At 38.3% G+C, this 23,205-nt stretch overlaps 3 protein-coding genes and 1 long non-coding RNA gene across 4 annotated transcripts; 2 read left to right on the top strand and 2 right to left on the bottom strand.

Moving 5' to 3' along the window:
• The first annotated feature begins 2,146 nt into the window (after window positions 1-2,146).
• Window positions 2,147-2,767, top strand: LOC113324164. The gene has a single exon (XM_026572492.1). The coding sequence runs from the start codon at window positions 2,147-2,149 to the stop codon at window positions 2,765-2,767; it is 621 nt and encodes a 206-aa protein (XP_026428277.1).
• A 21-nt stretch (window positions 2,768-2,788) lies between these two features.
• Window positions 2,789-5,609, top strand: LOC113324163. Its single transcript, XM_026572490.1, has 4 exons — window positions 2,789-3,761; window positions 3,903-3,972; window positions 4,092-4,646; window positions 5,342-5,609. The coding sequence occupies exons 1-4, from the start codon at window positions 2,789-2,791 to the stop codon at window positions 5,607-5,609; spliced, it is 1,866 nt and encodes a 621-aa protein (XP_026428275.1).
• Window positions 5,610-5,876: 267 nt separating this feature from the next.
• On the bottom strand, window positions 5,877-7,426 carry LOC113322424 (cationic peroxidase 1-like). The gene is made up of 4 exons (XM_026570504.1): window positions 7,136-7,426; window positions 6,833-7,024; window positions 6,545-6,710; window positions 5,877-6,386 (listed from the first exon to the last, which is right to left on the bottom strand). The coding sequence occupies exons 1-4, from the start codon at window positions 7,373-7,375 to the stop codon at window positions 6,004-6,006; spliced, it is 981 nt and encodes a 326-aa protein (XP_026426289.1). The 5' UTR covers window positions 7,376-7,426; the 3' UTR covers window positions 5,877-6,003.
• Window positions 7,427-18,858: 11,432 nt separating this feature from the next.
• On the bottom strand, window positions 18,859-19,554 carry LOC113322430. Its single transcript, XR_003347137.1, has 2 exons — window positions 19,330-19,554; window positions 18,859-19,131 (listed from the first exon to the last, which is right to left on the bottom strand). It is a non-coding gene; the product is annotated as an uncharacterized LOC113322430 (long non-coding RNA).
• Between the last annotated feature and the right edge of the window lie 3,651 nt (window positions 19,555-23,205).

Genomic DNA, 23,205 nt, shown 5'->3' with positions numbered 1-23,205 from the left:
TCATATGCTAACATCAATTCAGTTTATTCGACAAGAGTGACTAGCAAATTCACACAAACAAAATCAAAAATCAACACAAAAAAGAGAATTGAATACCTGAAAAGTTGATTGATTCCTTGAAGACGAAGATTAATACGAAGACGAAGATGATCAACACGAAGTTGATTGATTGTTCAGCTGGATTCTTCAATTCGAGATTCAATTTCAACTTGAAAAGCGGAAATATGATTTCAGCTAAACTGAATTGCAACCAGATCTCGAATAAAACAACTATGTTTATCTTCTCTTTTCGAATAAACAACAATGAATTGATTCTTCTACGTATCTCGAATAAACAGATCTCAAAACTTGTAGCTTCTCTTCTTCGGTTCTTCAATCAAACCTAAAATTGCTCTCTGAATCTTTGAATTGAAATTGGGAGAAGACGATGACGAATCTTTGAATTTAAACGAGATATGGAACTGAAAAAAACGAAGAAAACTAGGAAAGAAGAATCGTAATTAGACTAGTATCTGATTTGTTTGGATTCAGAGAGAACAAATATTGTTTTTACTGTTTTCTTTCGCCAAACTTTCCTTTGAAAAATGTTTTTATATACGGAAGGTCAGTTTTGGAATTTAGAAATCAAATAAAAACTAAATTTTAAAATTTTTATTTGAATTGGGGTTTTTGTCTCAGTTTTGTTTGAAACGGTTTTTATTTGTTAAAAATAATATGACCTGTTTTTTTCTTATCACTAGTTTGTTCACCTAGGGATTTTGTCATTAGTTTTGTTTAGAAATTCATCGAGATACCCTATCAGGTGACTCTCTCTCTGAGATCATTCTTAAGGTAGAGGGTTTTGTCCCACAAAATTCTTGGTCGATTTCTGTTCAAAGCAGGAGTGTTTGGATCCATGCTACGGCGGAAAGAATGAGTTCAAGCGATCCGATTCCTTCTTCCCGGCGATTGAACATCAGCTCGGTAAATCGTGGAAAAAAATCGGTCTCTCTGCCCAACTGTAGCCCTTCATTAAATGCTGCTTCGATTCAAATTTCAAGTCAAGGCAATGCAATGAATGCTCGAGTACAACAGAAGTTGCAGAAGCCTCAGACTGTCATTAATGTAAATAGTACTCGCGGGTTTCAACGGACAAATTCAAATTTCGAGGTGGGTCCATCTCTAGAGGGAGTTCCCAAGATTAATTCCAAGTTGGGCTTTTTTCCTAAGGGCTTTATTTCTCTTGAGAAAAAATCGTTGGAACTGCCTAATGGAGAGGAATACGAGTTGTTAGAAAGCCCACCAAATATCACTTCTAATCAGATTGGTATTTCGTCCAATTTTATTTCCCATCCGTCTCCAAACTCGACAGACGAGCTGGAAGAAGGAGAAATAAGGGAGATGAGCATCTCAAATTCAGTTTCTCACTCAGGGGATTCAGCATCGAACGTACTACCGATGAATTCTAATAATTCCTTATTGAATTTGTCTTTGGGTAATGTTTCTTCTTCGACCTTGGATGATAATAGAGTGATAGCAGCTCCCTCTTCTCACTCTAGGGTTCCTGATTCTCCATCTCAAGCTTCCACAGCTACTCCAAATTCTTCATGCTTTAAAGGTACGCAATCGCATCCTGCAAAAATTGCTTTAGCTCAAGCTTACTTGGTAAAACAATTCGGGGTGGTGTATGATAGGGCTAAGCATTATGGTGGTCCATTTGGAATGCTATTACCGGATAATAAATCTGAGTATATGGAAATGATAAACCGTGGAATAAAGTCGCACTTGGAGGCCTTTAAGGATCAAATTGGTGCAGGGGAGGATGAAGTCACTAGTTGATTTTGTTTGGTTTGGTTTTTGGGTAAAATTATCTCTATGTTTAATTGTATTTCATGGAATGTTAATAGTTTGAGAAAACGTAAGAGAAGGTTGCGGGTCAGACAGTGTCTTTCTATTTGGAAACCTAGTATTGTGATTTTACAGGAAACTAGGCTAGAATCTTGCAATGATTTCATAGTTAGGCAAATTTGGGGTAATAAGCTATGTGGTTGGGAAGCAATTGATTCAGTTGGTTTCTTGGGGGGGTCTTTTAATTATATGGGATTTGAACTCAGTAGTTGTGGAAAGTGTTATGAAAGGCAGGCACTCCATCAGTATCAAATGCAAGATGGTGTCTGATAGCTTCTCTTGGGTTCTCAGTGGAGTTTACGCTCCTTGCGACGAAAGACTTAGAGTTTCTCTCTGGGAAGAATTGGGGGTTGTTAGAGAAACTTGGCAGCTTCCTTGGTGCATAGGAGGTGACTTCAATGAAGTTCTTCGTATGCACGAAAGGTCAGGAACTCAAAGAATGACATCAGGTATGCGACAATTTACTGAATTTGTTGATAAACATGAGCTAGTTGACTTACCAATGTCAGGGGCTAGGTTCAGTTGGCAGCATGGAGAAAACAGTGATAGATTCAGCAAGATAGATAGATTCCTAATCTCTTTGGACTTTGATCTCCATTTCCCATCCATTCCTTCATCTGTGTTGGGAAAACCTTTGTCAGATCATGATCCCATCAAATTTGTTTGTGATCTATCTGATTGGGGGCCTTCTCCATTTCGGTTTGAATTCATGTTTCTTGAAGATCCTAATATTCTTGTTCTTATGGAGCAATGGTGGAATTCCTTTTCTTTTCCAGGTTCAGCTGGTTTCGTTGTAGCTAAAAAGTTGCAGGCTTTGAAACTGAAAATAAATGAGTGGAATAGACTTGTTTTTGGAAGAATTGATAGGCAACTTGAATAAAATTTGAGTGCTATCGAAGCAATGGACATTATTGCTGCGAATCAGAATCTTTCGACGCCGCAAAGGGCAGCTAGAGTTAATTTAAAATCTGATTTTGAACTTCTTTCAGATAAGATGGACATTTTTTGTGGTCAAAAATCTAGGACTCAATGGGATAAAGACGGGGATAGAAATACAAAGTTTTTCCATAGAATCACTAAAGTGAGGAGAAGGAAAAATAACATTTCTAGTTTGAAAATCAATGGAAATTTCACTGAAGACAAATCTGAGATTAAGGAGGGCATCACTTCTTTCTTCAAAAATTTGTTGAAACAAGACGTCAGACAAAGACCTAGCATCGCTAACATGGAGTTTAATTCTATCTCTGATCTTGAAGCTCATACGTTGGAAGCTCCTCTTACTGAAGAAGAGTGCATTGCAGCTTTGAAGGCTCTTGGTCAGGACCGAGCTCCAGGTCCTGACGGATTTCAAGTTATGATTATAGGAAAATGTTGGTCTTTTATGCGTCAGGACATCATGGGTGTTGTTAGGGATTTCAACAAATGGGGCACCATGAATTGGAGACTCAAAACTACTCTTCTTTCTTTACTCCCAAAGAAGAATGTGGTCGAAGAAATTAAGGATTTCAGACCAATAAGTCTTATGGGAAGTATTTACAAGATGATCTCGAAAGTTCTAGCGGGGAAGTTAAAGCTGGTACATCCCAAGATTATTTCCTGTCACCAATCTGCCTTCATCAAAGGTCGTCAGATTCTGGATTGTGCCTTATTAGCAAATGAATGCATGAATTCAAGAATTAAAAGTGGAACTCCAGGAATCATCGTCAAAGTAGATTTCGAGAAGGCATTCGATCATGTATCTTGGGGTTTTCTCGATGAGGTTTTATCTAAGATGGGTTTCGGCCGGAAATGGAGAACTTGGATTCAAGGGTGTATCTCCAACATTCCTATTTCAGTTCTTATCAATGGCTCGCCGCACCAACAATTCACTACAGGTAAGGGTCTTCGTCAGGGAGATCCCATCTCCCCCTTTCTTTTCTTGATTGTTTCGGAAGCTCTTCATCTTATGTTTCAATCCAGCATGAATTTGGGAAGGTTGGGAAGTTTTCAACTTGGTTCTAATGGTTTGAAAATAGGTCATTTGCAATTCGCAGATGATACTCTAGTGTTCCTTGATGAATCCAGAGAGCAGGTGGATTTTTTAAGGTATTTGCTTGTTCTCTTTGAACTAGTATCCGGTCTTCGCATCAACTTTGCCAAACAAGTGTGTATGGAGTGGCTGGAGCTACTAATTTAGATTCACTTGCTAGTATGTTAGGTTGTAGGCATGACTACCTTCCGGCTAATTATCTGGGGCTTTCTCTGGGCGATAGTGCTTTGGGTTTGAGAAAGTGGGACGCCTTATTAGAGAAAGTCAAGGGCAGGTTACCTTCGTGGATAAGATCGGTCCTCAACAAGTCAGGTAAACTCACTTTGGTGAAAAGTGTATTATCAAGTATTCCTGTGTACATGTTCTCGTTATTTACCGCTCCGGTAAGAGTTATAAATAAGCTCGAAAAAGTAATGAGCGACTTCCTTTGGGATAAGAGCGATACTGTAAAGTGTTATCACCCAGTGAAATGGAAAAAGGTTCGCACCCCGCTTTCTAAAGGGGGTTTGGGCATCAAATCTTTGAGAAGTATGAATAAAGCTTTGATTTGTAAATGGTGGTGGCGTTTCAATTCTGAAAAAAAGCTCTTTGGAGAAGAGGAATGGTCTCCAAGTACGGTTCCGCGGGTTTTGATAGGGAAACTAAAGCTCCAAAACAGGCGCAAGGGTGTGGAGTATGGAAAAACATTTACAAGCATCTTCAGGTCTTCAAATCAAGTTCCTCTATCAAGGTAGGAGAAGGAACGTCGGTTCTGTTTTGGGAAGATCGTTGGGTGGGTGATCATCCTTTGGCTACCAAGTTCCCCCATCTATATGCCATTGCTTCTACAAAAAATTGGACGGTTAACAAATGTGCTGCAACTGTCAACAATGGTGGGTCTTGGAACTTAGGCTTAGATAGAAGACTTTCTTCGATCCAAATTGAAGAAGTTTGCGCTCTGATCTCTCTACTTCATAACTGTTACAATGGTACGGGAGATGATGTTTTAAGATGGGATATCGACAGGTCTGGTAAGTTCACTGTCAAAACTTGTTACGTTGAGCTAGAGAAACAAAACCATGGTGCAACTTTAAACTTAAGTGTATGGTCTAGGCTATGGCCACACAAAGTTGGTTTTTTTCTTTGGTTGGTGTTTCACAAAAGGCTAGTCAGTATGGATTTTCTGTACAAGAGACGTAAGATTCTCGTTAACGGCTGTCTCTTGTGTTGTTCCGCGGGAGAATCGGTTTCGCATCTTCTCTTTCACTGTGAGATTTCTAGCCAAGTTTGGAATCATTTTCTGGCAGGAGTTGGCCTTCTTTGGGTTTTACCGGACTGCATAGACTCGATAATTAAAAGTTGGAGATGTAGAATAATCCATCCCATTGGAAAGAAGCTCTGACCTCTTTTACCTGCTACCATTTGCTGGACCATTTGGAAGTTCAGGAATACTTTAGTTTTCGAAAACATTAACTTTAATGTGACTGAGGTCATTAAGCAGGTGAAGATTCAAGCTTACTGCTGGGTTCGCAATGATGAAGTAATGAAGGGTATTAATCTTGATTCAATCATCACCAATTGGAGTACTTTAGTTCTTAATGTAATTATTGTGCCTGTCTTTTTGGGTTTTGTCGAGAGCTTGTTCCTTTTGCCTTTGTTGGGTTGTCAATTTGTAGCTCTTGAGCTTGTTTTCCTACTCCTTATAGGTCTTTAATCTATTATTTTCCTTTGCCGATCAAAAAAAAAACATTTCTCTGCACGTATCCAGAGCTTGGTCCAAAGAATATCTCTCTGGCCGTATGCACCTAGTCAAGCTCTAAGAACTTTGAGCCGGCTTAAGATGCGTTTACGGTTGCTTTGTATATCAGTGACCAACTTATCTTTCCTAAAGTCGCAAAGCCGTATATATGAGAGGTTGATTCTCCTAAGAATTTTCCAAGCCTTTTCGCAAAGAAAGCAAAAACATAGTAATGACAATCAACTCAATTTATTAATGTTTCACTTATTATTACAATATATATATATAACGAGGAAAATATAATAATTCCCCTATCGGAAACATTGTTGATCAATAAATGATAATAATGTAGGACTAGTTAAGGCAATGCTTAATTGAGTTTCCTGCAATTGGTTCTAATTTCTCCATTACTACCGGTTAGAGGGCTAAGGTTTCCCATCTTCACCATGGCAACAGCAAAATCCGTCAAAAATGTAGGGTTGTCGTTGCTGTAAGTTGTGACCTGAGCATCTGTTGAGCCTCCGTTGAAGAGTTCTTGATCAGAATGAAGAAGTCCTTTCTTGCTTACCAAGTCCTTGAAATATGTGTTATCGAATACTACCGCAGTAGAGTCAAGAGGAGATAGGTTATTGTCATTTCCGGATGTTGGACAACTAGACTTCAATGATGTCGCAAATGATGTGTCTATGTTGGTTTCATTATGGATTCGTGATCGAAAAGTTGTGCATCTAGCTTGACCAATAGAATGAGATCCTGATAGAACAAATTAGAGAAAAAAGTGTAAGCATATTGACTCACACTTTAAAAGAAAAATACATTTGCTTAAGTTGAGGTGACTTGATCTGAGCCATCAGAATTATGTACAGCTAGCTAGAACTTCATCTCACAAAAACAATCTCATATGTACTTACCAGAGAGAATCACCATTTCCTTGGTAGTAAAGCCTTTGTTGGAGAAAGAGGTAATCAAGCCACTAAGACCAAGTGTAGCAGCAGGGAGATTGCTGTTAGCATCGCTCATACTGGCAGTCTTGGCATCTCTTCTTCCTAGTTGTACAACCCATGAACGCCCACCCAACTAAAAAGACACATATTCTGATTGTCATCGTACGTGATTATTTATTATGTTTTTTGTTAATTGTAAGAAAAAGTCAAATGGACAAGATATATATTGGTTTCATTAATACAAAGTTGGCTTACGGCAGCAACAGAATCTCGAGCCGCAACGGCAAGAATATCAGCACAAGAAACAGTTTTGGGGCAGAGATTTTCGACTTGAGTCTTTATGGTGTCAATGACATCAAACCCTCTCACTGAATTTGCATTTGGCCCTGCTGTCTTCTCTCCAGTGAAGCTTGATGTGTCGTCCAACAGAATGGAAGCATCACAACCCTGTAATCAGTTTTAAGCAATAGTTATGAGCTAGTGAAATTAGTAGCATATATATGTAGGCAGATACTTATTATCAATTGAAATTAGTAGTGTTTATTGTCGTGCACTTGCATTAACGAAACAATCATGAAAATGAAGGCGTAATAGAGAAGCTCCCATTCTGGCTTCATTTGAAACTGCATTTACTACTGCAGCTTGGATGGTAGGGAGGAGGTTAGGGCAACTAGTCGCATAAAAATCGGAAGATAACTGAGCAGATGTTGTACTAATGTTCATGCCAAACATGCACAATGATGATACTAGAACAAAGAAAAAGAATGGCCAAGAAGAAGATGAAGAACAGGAAGCCATGATTGATAAGACTTGGGAGATGATGAACTAGTGAATCTATCTGATTTTAGTTCTTTTGTAACTCGGTGTGTTGGCTTATGTCTAGTTGATTCCTATTTATAGAACTTCAGAAATGTCACATGTGTGCGCGTATCTTCATAGCTAAATATATTGTATTATGAGAATGATTCTCTAATTGAACAAAAAAAAAAGAGAAAAAAAAAAGAATAGTTTTCTCCATAAATGAAATCAAAGTAAAATTATGTAGTTTAATTTGTTAAATAAGCAAATCGCCGCATTTCATACGAGGGCAGGTTAGCCTATGTGCATCTAATGATCGTGAACATTTTGGGCATATATGGAGAAGTCCATAATATCGGTGTTGTATGTCTTATCTCGCCACCATCTCTAGCTCTTTCTCACTTAGAGCACCTCCAACGGAGGGTGGATTTATTTATTTTAAGTGACACACATAATTTTAGACCCCCGTTTGACATAAATCCATCTCTAATAGTAAGGTCCTACAAGTTAGGAGGGATCAATTACTAAATATGAAGGTGCAGGGACGGAGCCAGAAATTCAATATAAGGGGAGCGAATTTGAAATAAAATTTATTTAGGGGGGGCTTATTAAGAGATTTTTTTTTAATTAGTAAGAATTATAAGGGATCACCAATAAATTAATCAGAAATAGGGGGGACGGGGGCCACCCCTGAGCTCTACATAGCTCCGTTCCTGTGAAGGTGTTCAAGAAAGTGTTATCTACATCTCCGGTTGCACCTCCACGTCATGTTTTAACTAATTTTCTTTTAATTTTAAGGGTTGAAACTCTCATTGTTGGAAATGGTTTTTTAAATATGAAATCCCATATTTACTCTATGTCTCTATGTGTAGACCCCATAAATTAAACAACTAAATAAAAAAATCTACGTAGGATTTTTTGAACCTTATATTGGAGATGCTCTCCGGGAATGATTTGTATGTTTTGTTCTGAAATTTACATCCTGGTATTTGTCTAACATGTTGTAAAGGAACTAAGTGTCTAAGTCTGTCTAACTACTTATATTGTTAAAATGTGTATGTCAAAATGGGTTTCTTAAAGTGCACTCCTAGCTTCGGAGCCGTTTGTTGGTTGGTTTGTGAAAAGCATCAACATTTTACTTTATAACCGAAGTAACGTATTAATCATAACAACAATGATTAGAACATTTTGACTTTGTTCATATGTCCGATACGTATTAGGCTTCATTGTGCGCGCAACTACAACATCCTAATCTATGTCCATATGTCCGGTACGTTTCAATCTAAGCTCATTTATATGACGTTCACAACTTTTGGTGATCGACATGTCGCATCACATCTGTCCGGTGAAGTTTCTGTTGGGCTAAGGTCACGCCTTATGGTGGCCCAGCAATGGAGGTATCCCCTTAACCATTTGAGGGATGAGCCTAACACTTGTCATGTTAGGTTATAACAAGTGAAAGATCAGGAGATGTTTTGTCTCACGGGTCATCTTCTTTACATGTCGTGAAGAAAGAAAGGGAGGCGGCAGTGAGAGGGAGTAAGAGAGATAGTGTGCAGCCACCATTAGAGTTGATTCTTTGGTGAGATTTGAAGTTAATTTTGAAGAGGAAGAAGAAGGGTTCTTAGCTAAAGATCTATTGGGTTATTGTGGTGAAGATTGATTTATCAATTTCCACATCTCTTCAAAACGGGAAAAATTTACGGTTTGTTCAAACCTTAGTACTCTTTCCGTTCTTTTTTAATAGGCTGGTTTTGTTTTTAGCGAAATTTAAGGAAATTAGAGAACTAATCATTGAAAATGGTCCTCATGACACTTGTCAATAAAAGAAGTGAAGTGAAATAGTTCTCGTGACACTTGTTAGCAAAAGAAGTAAAGTGAAGTGGTCCATATGACACTTGTCATGAAAAGAAGTTAAGAGAAAAGTGGTCCCAAAAAATTAAAGTAACATTTGATTTTCCCAATTAGGAAACTGGCCTATTAAAAAAGAACGGAGGGAGTAGTAAGTATCTCTTACTCTTGTTATTCTCAAATTGATAGCGAATCTCATCTTATTGGTGAATGAATTGTTGATCCATCCTTAGGGGTGAGTGTAATTTAGGAAAAATTGTTATCCAAGTGCTATATGCACCTTGAAAAGAGTGTATTCCCAAATTGCGAGATTTGTGTGTAACTCATTGTGTTATTATAGTGGAAGATTTGCCCGTGGTTTTTTTACCCTTCACCTTGGAGGGTTTTTTCCACGTAATTCTCGATGTTGCGTGTTTGCTTCTCATATCGCCGTAGTTGTGTTATTTCCGCATTTGTGTTTCATTGCTTGTGTAGTTTTCGTATTGCGCATAACGGCTCGGATTTACAAGTCTCCCCCAACAAGTGGTATCAGAGCTTTTGGGTTAAGCTAATCCTGTGCAATGACGGAAGCTAGCACTAGTAATAGAATGGTCGTTTTGACCGGTGAGAACTATGTGATATGGAAGGCGAAGATGGAAAATTGGTTATATTGTAAAGATCTCTTTTATCCAATAGAGATCAAGGGAGTAAGGCCTGAGAAGACAAGTGAAGAAGATTGGCGTGTTACTAACCGTAAAGCAGTTGATTTTATTCGTTAGTGGATCGATGATTCTATTTTTCATCATGTGGCTAGTGAGACACTAGCATATTCTTTATGGACAAAGTTAGAGCAGATATATGATCAACAATCTCCTTGTGCAAAATCTCTTCTTTTCAAAAGTCTTGGAAAGTTGGTATACAAGGAAGGAAGTTCCATGGCGCAACACTTAAATGAAATGAAAGGTATCATGAATCAGCTTACATCTATGGATCTGACAATTCTGGAAGAGATTCAAGCTTATTTGTTGTTAAATACTTTACCAGACAATTGGAAGCCATTGAGGATGTCTCTAAGTTACTCTGCTCCAGACAGGAAGTTGAACATGACTGTTGCAACAAACAGTTTGCTGAATGAATAAGTTAGAAGAAGGTCATCAGAATTATCTCATTCAGAAGCTCTTGTTACAGAGAATCGGGGTAGAGAAAAAGATAGAAGACAAGTTGGTCATAACAAGTCTAGGGGTAAATCAAAGTCTAAAAAGACGTTGAATGTTGGAACTGTCGTATGAGAGGTCATTATTCAAATGAATGCAGGAAGCCGAAGCAAGAACAAGAGAAAGGGAAAAGAAATGATAAAGAAGACAAGGATGTTGAAGTTGTCTCATCAGAAGATGATATCATTTTTTCCTCTTGTAATGATGTATGTGTGAGTTCTGCAGTTTCTGATTCAGAGTGGATAGTGGATTTAGGTGCATCCTATCATGCTACTCCTCGGGAAGATGTGTTTATCTCCTACAAGGCTGGTCATTTTGGTACAGTTAGAATGGGAAACAATGGTGTTTCGAAGATTGTAGGAATGGGTGATGTGAAGGTCGAGACCAGTGTTGACTGCATATTGGTTCTCAGAAATGTGAGACATGTACCGGATCTTCGTTTGAATCTAATGTCACGGGGAGTGTTAGATGATGAAGGGTACAAAAATCACTTAGGTGATGGAAAATGGAAGATAACCAAGGGCTCCATGGTTATTGCAAGAGGCAAAAAATGTGGCTCATTGTATAAAACACAAGTGAAGGTGTTGAAAGGTGAGTTGAATGTTGCTGACAAAGATTCAACCTCCGAGTTATGGTATAGAAGACTTGGTCATCTTAGTGAGAAGGGAATCCAAATCCTCACCAAAAGGAAAGTGTTGCCAAAGGAGAAAGGTACGCATTTGGGTACGTGCACTCATTGTTTATTTGGTAAACAAACTAGAGTTTCTTTTCATAAATATTTACCCAAGCGTAATTCTGGTATTATTGATCTTGTTCATTCTGACGTATGCGGACCTTTAAGGGTCAAAACACTTGGTGGTGCTTTTTACTTTGTTACTTTCATAGATGATGCTTCAAGAAAGTTTTGGTCATATGCAATCAAGATCAAAGATGATGTTGTTCCTCTGTTCAAGATGCTTCCCAACATGTTGGAAAGAGAAACAGGTAGAACCTTGAAGTGCCTTCGTTCTGACAACGGGGGATAGTACATTGGGCCGCTTGAAGAGTATTGCAAGAGTATGGGTGTACGTCATGAACAATCAGTACCGAAGATTCCACAACATAATGGTGTTGCAGAGCAGATGAACCACATTATTCTTGAGAGAATTAGGTGCATGTTATCTCATTCCAAGTTGCAAAAGCATTTCTGGGGTGAAGCAATGAATACTGCTGTGTACTTGATCAATCGATCACCTTCAAGACCACTAGATGAAGAAGTAGCAGATAAGGTATGGAGAGACAAAGAGCCTACTTATGATCACTTGAGAGTGTTTGGTTGCAGGGCATTTGTTCATATCCCAAAAGATCAGAGGTCAAAGCTTGATGACAAAGCGAAGCAGTGTGTGTTCCTAGGCTATGGAACATAGAAGTTTGGTTACATATTTTGGGATCCAGTTGACAAGAAGGTTATCATAAGCAGGGATGCAGTATTCCTTGAAGACCAAACTATTGAAGACTTTGAGAAGATCGAAAAGCCAAAGCTTCAAGAAGACATGTTCTTGTATTCAAATCCAGTTGTTCCTTCTCTTGAACAACGTGATGATGATGTTGATGGTAATGGTAACGAAGAAGAAGAATACAATCATGAAGATGAAGCTCATGAAGTTGGTCCAGTGGATGATGTTGAGCAAGAAGTGAAACAACAACAACCCGAAGATGAGTTGAGAAGATCCAGCAGGACCAGATTACCTTGAAAGAAGTATACACCACATGAGTATGTGATGCTCATAGATGCAGGTGAACCATATTCTTATGATGAAGCTCTTAGTGTTCCTGAAAGCCAAAAGTGGTTAAAATCCATTAAAGAAGAGGTAAGCTCTTTAGATGAGAATGACGCTTTTAAGTTGGTTGACAAGCCAAAGAACCAGAAGTTTCTGAAGAACAAGTGGGTTTACAGAATCAAGACTGAAAATAGTTCTGATATGATGACAAAGTCGCTAACAAAGTACAAACATGTGCATTTCTGCAGCAGGGAAGGTTTGGTAGTGATGGGTAGCTCGCAATAAGTCATGAGGAGGAGATTGTTGGGCTAAGGTCACGCCTTATGGTGGCCCAGCAATGGTGGTATTCCCTTAACCATTTGAGGGATGAGCCTAACACTTGTCATGTTAGGTTATAACAAGTGAAATATCAGGAGATGTTTTGTCTCACGGGTCATCTTCTTTACATGTCGTGAAGAAAGAAAGGGAGGCGGCAGTGAGAGGGAGTAAGAGAGATAGTGTGCAGCCACCATTAGACTTGATTCTTTGGTGAGATTTGAAGTTAATTTTGAAGAGGAAGAAGAAGGGTTCTTAGCTAAAGATCTATTGGGTTATTGTGGTGAAGATTGATTTATCAATTTTCACATCTCTTCAAAAGGGGAAAAATTTAGGGTTTGTTCCAACCTTAGTAGTAAGTATCTCTTATGCTTTCTATTCTCAAATTGATAGCTAATCTCATCTTATTGGTGAATGAATTGTTGATCCATCCTTAGGGGTGAGTGTAATTTAGGCAAAATTGTTATCCAAGTGTTATATGCACCTTAAAGAAGAGTGTACCCCCAAATTGCGAGATTTGTGTGTAACCCATTGTTTGAGTATAGTGGAAGATTTGCCCGTGGTTTTTTACCTTTCACCTTGGAGGGGGTTTTCCACGTAATTCTCGGTGTTGTGTGTTTGCTTCTCATATCGTCGTTTTGACAGACCGGAAAATTACGCCTTTGGCGCGTTGCCCCGTATGCCGTAACTCCCCAGGTGCGTCACAGTTGCTAAACGGCCCAAAGATCAAAACATGTTGATCTATAGATCCACATGGTCACCAGAATATAGCCAAATTCCATCGTTTAGGGCCTCGAAAGACCATTTTTTGTCGTTTTAGGAAAGTTCTTGTTTTCTTAATAAACCCTTTGCGGATCAAGGGTGAGTTGGAACGGTGTAGAAGCTAAGTTAGCTACATCATGCTCCACGAGCATGCTTGCACGGGTAGATGGACGTACATTTTCCTAGTCTTAAGGCCCGGATCGTAGCTTCATCATGATGCACCGAGAGAGTTACGACGTGCAGGACAACGCGCCAAAGACGTAATTTTCCGGTCCGTCACAGTCGTAGTTATGTTATTTCCGTATTTATGTTTCATTTCTTGTATGATTTTCGTATTGCGCATAGCGACTCCGATTTACAAGTCTCCCCTGACAGTTTCTTCAAACATGAGAAGTAATTTCAGCATCTGCTAATAGTTTTGGTTAATCATATACTATACTATTTATTTTATTTTATTTTCAGTTAATCATATACAGTATATTATTACTTGTCCCTTTGACTTATCCCAATTCCTACCCTTGGTAGATGTTATTTTCACACGGAATTTTTCTTCAGCCTGTCACATCGCAAGATAAAAATTATACAAGGCATAAACACAAAAGGAATGTTTTTGTAAGCAAAACGCTATATGCGGCCTACTTGGGACGGTATGGCAATATTCTAATACATGCACATGATCCATACTCTAATGTTTTCCAAGCGTACATGTGCTCTACACATTTAAATTGAATAAACCGAAACATTCATTACTAATATATGAAATCGAGGCAGTCCAGTCATATAAATCAGCCGTATTAAAACAAGTTAAGGTTCAATATTGGTATTTGATTTCGGTCCGCGAGTTATAATCCCAAAGGTGTCACTATTCATATATAAAAACTCCAACAAAATAAATTGTTCACAAAAACTCCATTTAATATAAACCATCTATATTACCCTTCTAGTTTAAATCACCCAAATAAAAACAAAAATCAACCACACTTTAATTCTTATTATATTGTCACCCCCAACAAGAAATAAACAACCACCAATAAGCACCGCCGCCACCTCCGACCACCACCTCCGCCACTGACCACCACCGCCGCCGCCGCCACCACCGACCACCACCGCTCCGCCACCGCCGCCGCCACCACCGACCACCGTCGCCGCCACCGCCGACCACCACCACCGCCACCACCGACCACCACCTCCACCACCGACCACCACCGCTCCCCACCGACCACCACCACCGCTCCCGCTCGCCGCCGCCGCCCGCCGCCGCCACCGATACTGCGCAATTGCACCACCACTGCCAGCCACTCTACCATCCAGCACCACCATTGTCGACCACCACCACCACCACCTCCCACCAGCACCACCTCCCACCACCACCACCACCACCGATACTACGTAATTGCACCACCAATACCAGCCACCCTACCATCCAGCACCACCACTGTCGACCACCGCCGACCAGGACCAGCACCACGATTTTGGTTTCATCATAAATACGATGAAACCGATTTTGGTTTCATCTTGGTTTCGTGAGAAATCACCTGCAAGAATTTTTTTAAGAGGTATTATACATCTTCATGGATAGAAATACATTGTTGAAATACGATGAAACCGATTTTGGTTTCATCATAAATAAGATGAAACCATAATTGGTTTATGCGCTTCAACAACAATACCACCAGTTATGTATCAAGACCCATTACTCAGCTTCACCTGGTATATCTTTCCATCTAGGTTTACAGGCAATTCCTCATTGTATTGCAGCACTTCATTGCACCTGCAACTATAGATTCACTTCAATCTCATCCTTGGCTTCACTGCAAACACAAAAGTTCCACTCATTACAGCTTCAGTTAACTCAACTGACTGAAACCATTACTCCATAGTTGTAGCTTCTGCAACAGTCACCAACTCCAGTTCCATTGCAACTGCAGCCAGGTCCTGTAGTTCAATTCTTGCAACTTTACATCTCCTGCCACAAACAAAACCACCTGCGATGCTTCCATTAAACTCTCCACCAGAAACTGCAATTGAACTTCAGGCCTGCACTTCTTTCTATCTCGCAATCCCTTCTAAACAACAGCAACATGACAGACTATCCCGGCCTCCAAATTCTGCACATACTAACTTCCATTACATCCATTCTGCAACCACACTTCTTTAATTCAGTTCGACTGCTCGTCTAATGTAGCACTACCTCCATTTCAAACTCCATCAGAAACAACTTCAGTTTCAATTCAACCACCTGTAGCAGCAACTCCAACTGCCTGCACTTGAGCATCGAACATATCCAGCTAAATGCAAGCATAACATCTCCTCCTTGAGCTGTACCTGCAACTTCACAACTGCCCCACCTCAGTCACAGATTCAACACCACCATCATCTGCCAATTCTTGTTATATGCCCAGCCATCATCTCTGTAACATCACTGGTTCATTTCAGCTGCAGTTCTCTTTGCAGTTCAAAACCCATTAGATCCTGTAATTTTTACCTATCCTAACATACATCTAGGTTCAGGCCTTTCAAAGCACAACTCCTCCTTCTTGCAGTTCCATCAGTAACTCCATTTCATCTGTGACTTCATTCATTCTGCTACTTCAGTTCAGCATCAGTTACACAATTTGAAAACCTTCTATTCCCTGTAGCTCATAACCATCACTTCATCTCAGTTTCTAGCTTCAGTCTCCGCCATCATTAGCAACATTATCTTCAGCTTACTGTCGCCACTGCTATTTCCATGTATTGTTCTCAAAAGCAACAACATAAACAAATCAAACCCATCTACAATTCTTCTCAATTGCAGCATTTCCAGTTTCAAATCTCAGTTCAAGGAAACCTTAATACGACCCCATCTTCTCTGAATCGAACCAAAACTTCCCTTGTTCAACTGGAAATCAAATCCAAGTTAAACCTATCTTCTAAATCTTCACAAACTCTTCGAATCGAATACCCATCTTTAACAAACCCATTTTCTCCTTTTCATTTTCTGATTTCTTCTCTGATATCCACAGCAACAGAAACATCTTCTCAATCCCTTGAATTTCTCGGTTCAGAACTCAATAGTTCCTTCCATCCTCTCTCAAGATCGGACTCAATTTCATCTTCAATTTTCTCCTGCTTCAATTGTACTCATCATCAGCAGAATCAATTCGTCACCAACCCATATATGTTCTTCTTGTTCTTCAATTGTAATTACAGTTGCAACCCTAATTTCACCAATTTCTTCATCCGATCTTACAGAATCATCAAAACATCACCAGATCCACCTGTGTTTCCTTCTGATTTTTAAAATGAAACTGTGGTTAGGGTTTTGATTATGGTTGATGTGACGTGAAGAGGAGTTGGGGGTGGTGATGTTTACGGTGGTGGAAATGGTGTTGGTGGTGAAGGAATTGAAGGAGGCGGAGGAGGGTGGTGGTAGTGGTGAGATACGGACGTGAAGTGGTGTGTCGGGGGAGAATAAAATTATTGTTGGTCTTCGTGGAGATCCATTGTTACTGCTGGTGATGATGGTGGTGGGAGAAGGAGACGGAAGAAAGAAGAAAGAAGAAATCAGAGAAGAAGAAGAAAAGGTTAAGGGCATGTTTTTTTTTTTTATAAAGTAACAAAAACTAAATTTACACATTATTATTTGACTTGGGATTTTTGTCCCAGTTTTATTTGAAACGATTTTTATTTGGTAGAAATAATATGACCGGTTTTTTCTTATCACTAGTTTGTTCACCTATGTGTTTTGTCACTAGTTTTGATTTTAATATCCATGTTCATAGTCGACTATACGGCCAATCTATGAAACTAAATCGTGATCTATTTAATTTATTTAAGTTTCTCCTTGGGATTAGTCGGCCGTGAAAATGGAGGCCATATTTAAGATTTGGAAGATCTTTGCCTTCCATGTTTATCTGGTTACTTATCGTGCGCAAATTGTGGCAGGTAACCTTTCGGGAAAACAACCTCTGATGTCATTTTAATTTATTTTATGCATGACTAGCTGGGTTGACAACGTAGCTAGTCAGGACTTAGAACAGATCTTTTTGTATCGTGGGAGGATTAGACACTCTTAGATGGACAAGGTCGGACAAGATTTGCGTCATCTTCTCCACAAAACCTAAACGATAATGAATTTAAGTCTAATATTTTGATGGTATATTCTTCTTGCAAGACCCTACATTAATACAAAAGATGAGCACAATTCGAGATGTATAAAACCACCATCTAACTCTTTGAATATCAGTCGTTCAAAATTAACGGTTAAAATTAAGATCGGTAGATGGTCAGGTTTCTATCTCGAATTACATTTATTTTTTGTAGGAATGTAAAGTTTTATAATATGAACATATCATTAAAATATTAGACTTCAATTCATTGTTATTTGAATTTGCCGGAGAAAATAACGCAAATCTTATCCGACCTTGTCCATCTAATAGTGTCCATGAATCCTCCCTCCTATTGTATTAAGCACCCTTTCTGATTTTATTTATTTTCTTTTTGGGTCAAAGTCTATTCCAATTTTTCCAAGAAAAAAAGAAACTTAATTCCAATTTCACCGCAATTTAGCTCCAATTACCATGAACACAAATGTAAAATTGACCAAATTGTTAGAGATGTTTTTGGGTCAAATTCTTTTCCACTATTAACACAGTGCTATCGAATTGTTGTAAGTCATATTTTTGGGTCAAATTCTATTCCAATTTCACCGCAATTTTGCTCCAATTACCATGAAATGCAATTGTAAAACTCAAGTGTTTTTTTGTTTTTTGCGAGGTCAAATGTAAAACCCAAGTGCTTTTTTTGGGGAGATCTCGGCTATCAATGTACTATTAGAGATGTTGTAAGTCATACTTATTAAGAAAAGAAATATCGTGTTTCAGTTTTGATTTGAAGTCACCATGTGCATATTTTGCGGGAAAGATTATGGGTTAAGAAACAATATTTTGGGATTAGAGGCAGATTATGCACTAGTACTTGTTTCGGAAAATGGGTTATTTGTCCAAATATTTTTAAAACACGGTTCAAATGGACGAGTAGAAATTAGTATGGGTGAAATGGACACAAAAAGAATAGCAAAAATGAAACTGGTTTCATCCTGTCTTAAACTTAGAAGAGAGCGAGGATGAAACTGGTTGCATCCTGATGTAAATTTAAAACAAGAAAAAATAATTGAAAATGAGCAGGATGAAACTGTTTACATCCTGTCTATTTTTAAATTTTTGTCCATTTAAACAGTATCAAATTTTACATGTCTTTTTCACCCAGGAAATGTTTATTTTTGTCTTTTTAACCAATTTTGTGTACTTGTTTCTTGCACTAGACATTTTAGTCATACGGAATAGTTTGGGTCATATGTCAATTTTGGGATCGTAAGACATTTTCAAGATCATTAAGAACACTTTGAGTTGGGAAATATAAGTATGCCTGTCAATGGCATTTAACGTAACAAATAATGGCTCTGCCGCTACCTTTGCCGTTTAAATTAGAGGTTAACCGTTATCCGTTAAATGCCGACGGAATTGTAAAATCCAAAACCATTGCCGTTACGTCGGACTTATCGGCTAACGGTTAATTTTCCGGTATTAACCGGTATGTCACAGGACAACACAAAAGCAGGTTTAAAACACAAACCAATTACATAGAATAGTTCTAAATCCAAGTAAACAAGTTCTAAATCCATGACACACAGAAAAAAAAACATACAGATGTTCATGTTCTAAACCAAATTACATGTTCAGATCATCACATGTTCTATCAAAATAAAAAAACCAAGTTTTTGCAAAAGAAAAGACAAAGGGATGCCAACTGCATCTGCAACTGCAAATGCATTCCTCCATCTCCAAATTCTCCACTGCCAATGCCAACTGCATTCCTCCTTAATCCTCAACTTCTGCATTTTGAAAGGAAAATGAAAAGTGTTAGACAGTGATGTCAGTGAAGCAACTTAAGTTGGCAAAGTGGCAATGTCAGTGCAATAAGCCAATAAAAGTAGCAATGTCAGTGCAATAAGCCAATAAAAGTGGCAATGTCAGTGCAGTCACAACTATCAGTAAAAGCTAGTAAAATATTAAGATATAAGGAAACTTACCAGTAACACAACTATTGCTCTCACTGAGAGTGAGATCTGGCAGCCAATCACCCAAACAAAGCAAAGCTTCAACAAGATCTGGAGCTAATGAACTCCTGTGAGATGTGAGAACTTTGCCACCAATACTAAACATGGATTCTGATGCTACACTTGTCACTGGAACAACCAATACATCTCTTGCAATCCTTGAGAGAATTGGGTACTTAGCAGAATGATTCTTCCACCAACTTAAGATATCAAACCTCATTTCTTCAGCAGCTGTGCCTTTAGGAAGAACTGGTTCTGCTAAGTATGTCTCCAATTCTGACTTCTCAACCTCAAACATATTGTTTTCCATAATGAAATCATCATAACCAAATCCATATGATGTTGTTGTACTTGTACCTGCACAGCTCTCAAATGTAGTTGAATGCATTGCAGTATCAAAATAATCTGGAGCTGTAGTGTTTGTTTCATAAGCACAGAAAAGAGCATTGAGTGCAAGCTCAAATTTGTTATAGTGACTTTTATAGTGATCCACACCATATACTCTCTTCATAACAAACTCCACCCATTTAGCTTTGTACCTAGGATCTAAAACAACCCCAATGCCCATCAAAGTGTTACTTTCTTTCCAGTAGCTATCAAATTTCATCCTCATATTATTGGCCATGTCTCTGATGTACTCATGCTGACTTGATTCCCATATCTTAATGCATCTATTAACTTCTTGCACCCCATTATAATATAAATTTGCTGTGGGATACTTAATCCCAGCAAATTTGGTTGAAATGACATCAAACAATTCCAAACATTCACATATGTGTACTCCTTGTTCCCACTCCTTAGAGGTTGGTAGTATCTTGAAGTCATTATCTAAATCAGCTAGCCTAACAAAAGCTTGTCTCAGAAAGATTGCATCCTTTAGCATCTTATAGGTGGAGTTCCACCTGGTATCCACATCTAAACCCACAGACCTTGAAGAAGGAAGCTTAACTTGAGAAATAGAAAATTCAAATCTCTCTTTTCTAGCCTGACTTTCTTTGACATATTTTACACACTCTCTAACTGCATCTATAAATGGAGCAGCCACTCTCATTCCACACCCTACAATCAAGTGTAATACATGATTACTACACCTCATTTGGAACATATCCCCATTAAGAACTAAACAGTCTTTGCTATCAAGACATTTCTTCAGATGGTCCATCATAACATTGTTGGAGCTAGCATTGTCAGCAGCAACAGCAAAAAGCTTAGTATCTATGTTCCAATCTAGACATAGTGATTTCACTACAGATGCTAGAACTTCTCCAGAATGTGGTGATGGAACTAAAGTATATGCAAGTGTTTTCTTAATCAGTTTCCAATCATCATCTATGTAATGCATTGTCACACAACAATAACCATCCTTTGTATGCTTACATGACCACATATCTGTTGTTAAACTACACTTAGATGTAATTGTCTCAAATTGGTCTTGTAATTCTTTTTTGAACTCAGTTCTTAGTTTCATGATATCTTCCCTAACTGTATTCCTAGTGTAAAGTTTAGCAGCAGGATTTAAAGACTTCACAAACTCAACAAAATATGGATGCTCAACTATAGTGATTGGATAACCATGTTTAGCAATCATTTTGGCAACTAGTATCCTAGTAGCATCAGCATCATACTTCCAATTAGCAAGATTAGTTTGTGCATTACCTGTTCTGACTGTAGTAATCTTTGTTTGTCCTTTCTTGTTTGCAGGCTTTTTTTGGCAAGTTTTGGCATGGTAATGCAATTTGCTGGTTCCTTGGCTACTGGGTGCAGTCATTCTCTTATTACAATGTTTGCATTTAGCTACAAGTATCCCAATCTCCTTACCTTTTACCATCTTCTTTTCAGTTAACCTTTCAAAATCATCCCAAACATCAGACCTTACTGCACGCAGTTTCTTCTTTGCTTCAGCTATAATTGGATCTTCATCTACTTCTATTTCTTCTACTGCTTCTTCTGTTGCAACAGCAGCAGGTGTTGATTGAATTCCTGATTGTTGAACTTGAGATGCAGAAGGTAATTCAGATGCAGCTGAAAGTGATTGAGAGTGATGACTTCTTTTTAATGAACCAACGCAATTGGATGCTCCTCTTTCGCTTTGGGTCAAAATTAATTTCACGAATTGAAAACCCTAATTTCAATTTTCAGAAACCCTAAATTGAAAATTTAGTTTTTAGGATTGAAATTAAACTCGAAATAAAAAGTACAAGATAACCCTAGTTTTCTAATCGAATGAAGATGATGATTTTGCTCGATTTGAAAGGAAGGAGATGACCCTAGTTTTCTAATCGACTGAGGGGTGAGTTTTTCTTCTCTCGTTTGTGAGTTGAAGAACAGAAGAAGATGAAAATGATGTTCATTCGAGTATAGTAACCTAGGTATAGATGAATGTTACACGTGCTAGGCACACGTTAGCGGTTAACGGAACTAAGGCTAACGGAAATAGGTCTTTCGTTGCCGTCACCGTCGGATAAAATTAACCGCTACATTATCGGTAAAGGATAACGGATATAATGGAACTAAACGTAACGGCAACCGGGTAATCGGATTCGGCTAACGGTTAACGGATTTCCATTGACATGCCTAAATATAAGTCGCGCGACAGATTTTGAGCTTTCACTTCACCTCTTCCTTAAAAGGACATAATATTTTTATACTTTTGTATAGGGTTTTTGTTAAACATATTTGTTTTTCAGGCCAGTTATAGAAGTAGAGGCCTTTTCACAATTTTTATCTTGTGTGGCAAAAATTTACGGGCGTACTCATAGCGTTTTCGGAAATCGTACCACCTTCATGCGCAATTTCAACTCTTGGTTTGACAGAAGTACGAGTATTATCCATGAGAAAGTTTCGTATACTACTACCTACTGGTTTATCTGGAAATCACATTTTAAGGCGCTACTTATGTTCTTATTGAAGGGTTCATTATTTCCAGAACCACATTCTAAAAAATGTGCTCTACACTGCTACTGACAATCCATAACAAACTCTTTTAAACAAAAAATGGTGTGTTTGGGACTGTCATAAGTATCTGCACTCTCCAAGACCCCGAATCACAACCTTTCTATATTTCTCTAACAACTTCTGATTTCCAAAAAATCGGTTTGGGCATGGAGGGAATCCATTACACAATGGAGAATGCAGAAATACAAGAGGTGCTGACTTAGCCTTCGCCCGGGCCTAAGAGATTCAGCTAACCAACGTCTAAATCCAAGCTAAAAAGATCAAACTCTAGTAAGCTACCACGACAGGAATTAAAGGAATTTTGAAGATAATACTCAACTAATTTATTTTTCGGAAAATGGGTCATTTGTCCAAATATTTTTAAAACACGATTTTAATGGACGAGTAAAAATTTGTATGGGTGAAATGGACAAAATAAAAAATAGCAAAGATGAAACTGGATTCATCCTGGATTAAACTTAAAAAATAGTAAGGATGAAACTGGATGCATCCTCTGTAAATTAAAAATAAGAAAAAGTATTTGAAAATGGGCAGGATGAAACTGTTCACATCCTGACTATTTTTACATTTTTGTCCATTTAAACAGTATCAAAATCTAGATGTCTTTTTCACCCAGAAATTATTGATTTTGGTCTTTTTAACCAATTTTGTGTTTATTTTTTGTGCTTCTTAATATTAAAACAGCTCACAAGTAAACAATTTAAGCTTTTAATTTAGCAATGGCATGTAAAAACTATAACAACAACATCATTCCTTAATTTTTGATTCATGAAATCTCTATTAGCCCTATAATTGTTTCCCCAAGCATACCATGCGCTTGCTTGTATCTCTCGTAAGCTTGTCTAAGTTTTCGTATAAGAAAATGGACTTGTCTAAGTTTTCGTATAAAAAAAT

The sequence above is a fragment of the Papaver somniferum genome, chromosome 11 (genome assembly GCF_003573695.1).
Source record: "Papaver somniferum cultivar HN1 chromosome 11, ASM357369v1, whole genome shotgun sequence".
Taxonomy (NCBI): Eukaryota; Viridiplantae; Streptophyta; class Magnoliopsida; order Ranunculales; family Papaveraceae; genus Papaver; species Papaver somniferum.
Note: the sequence above shows the minus strand (reverse complement) of the source record. Positions and strands in the feature narration are given on the sequence as shown.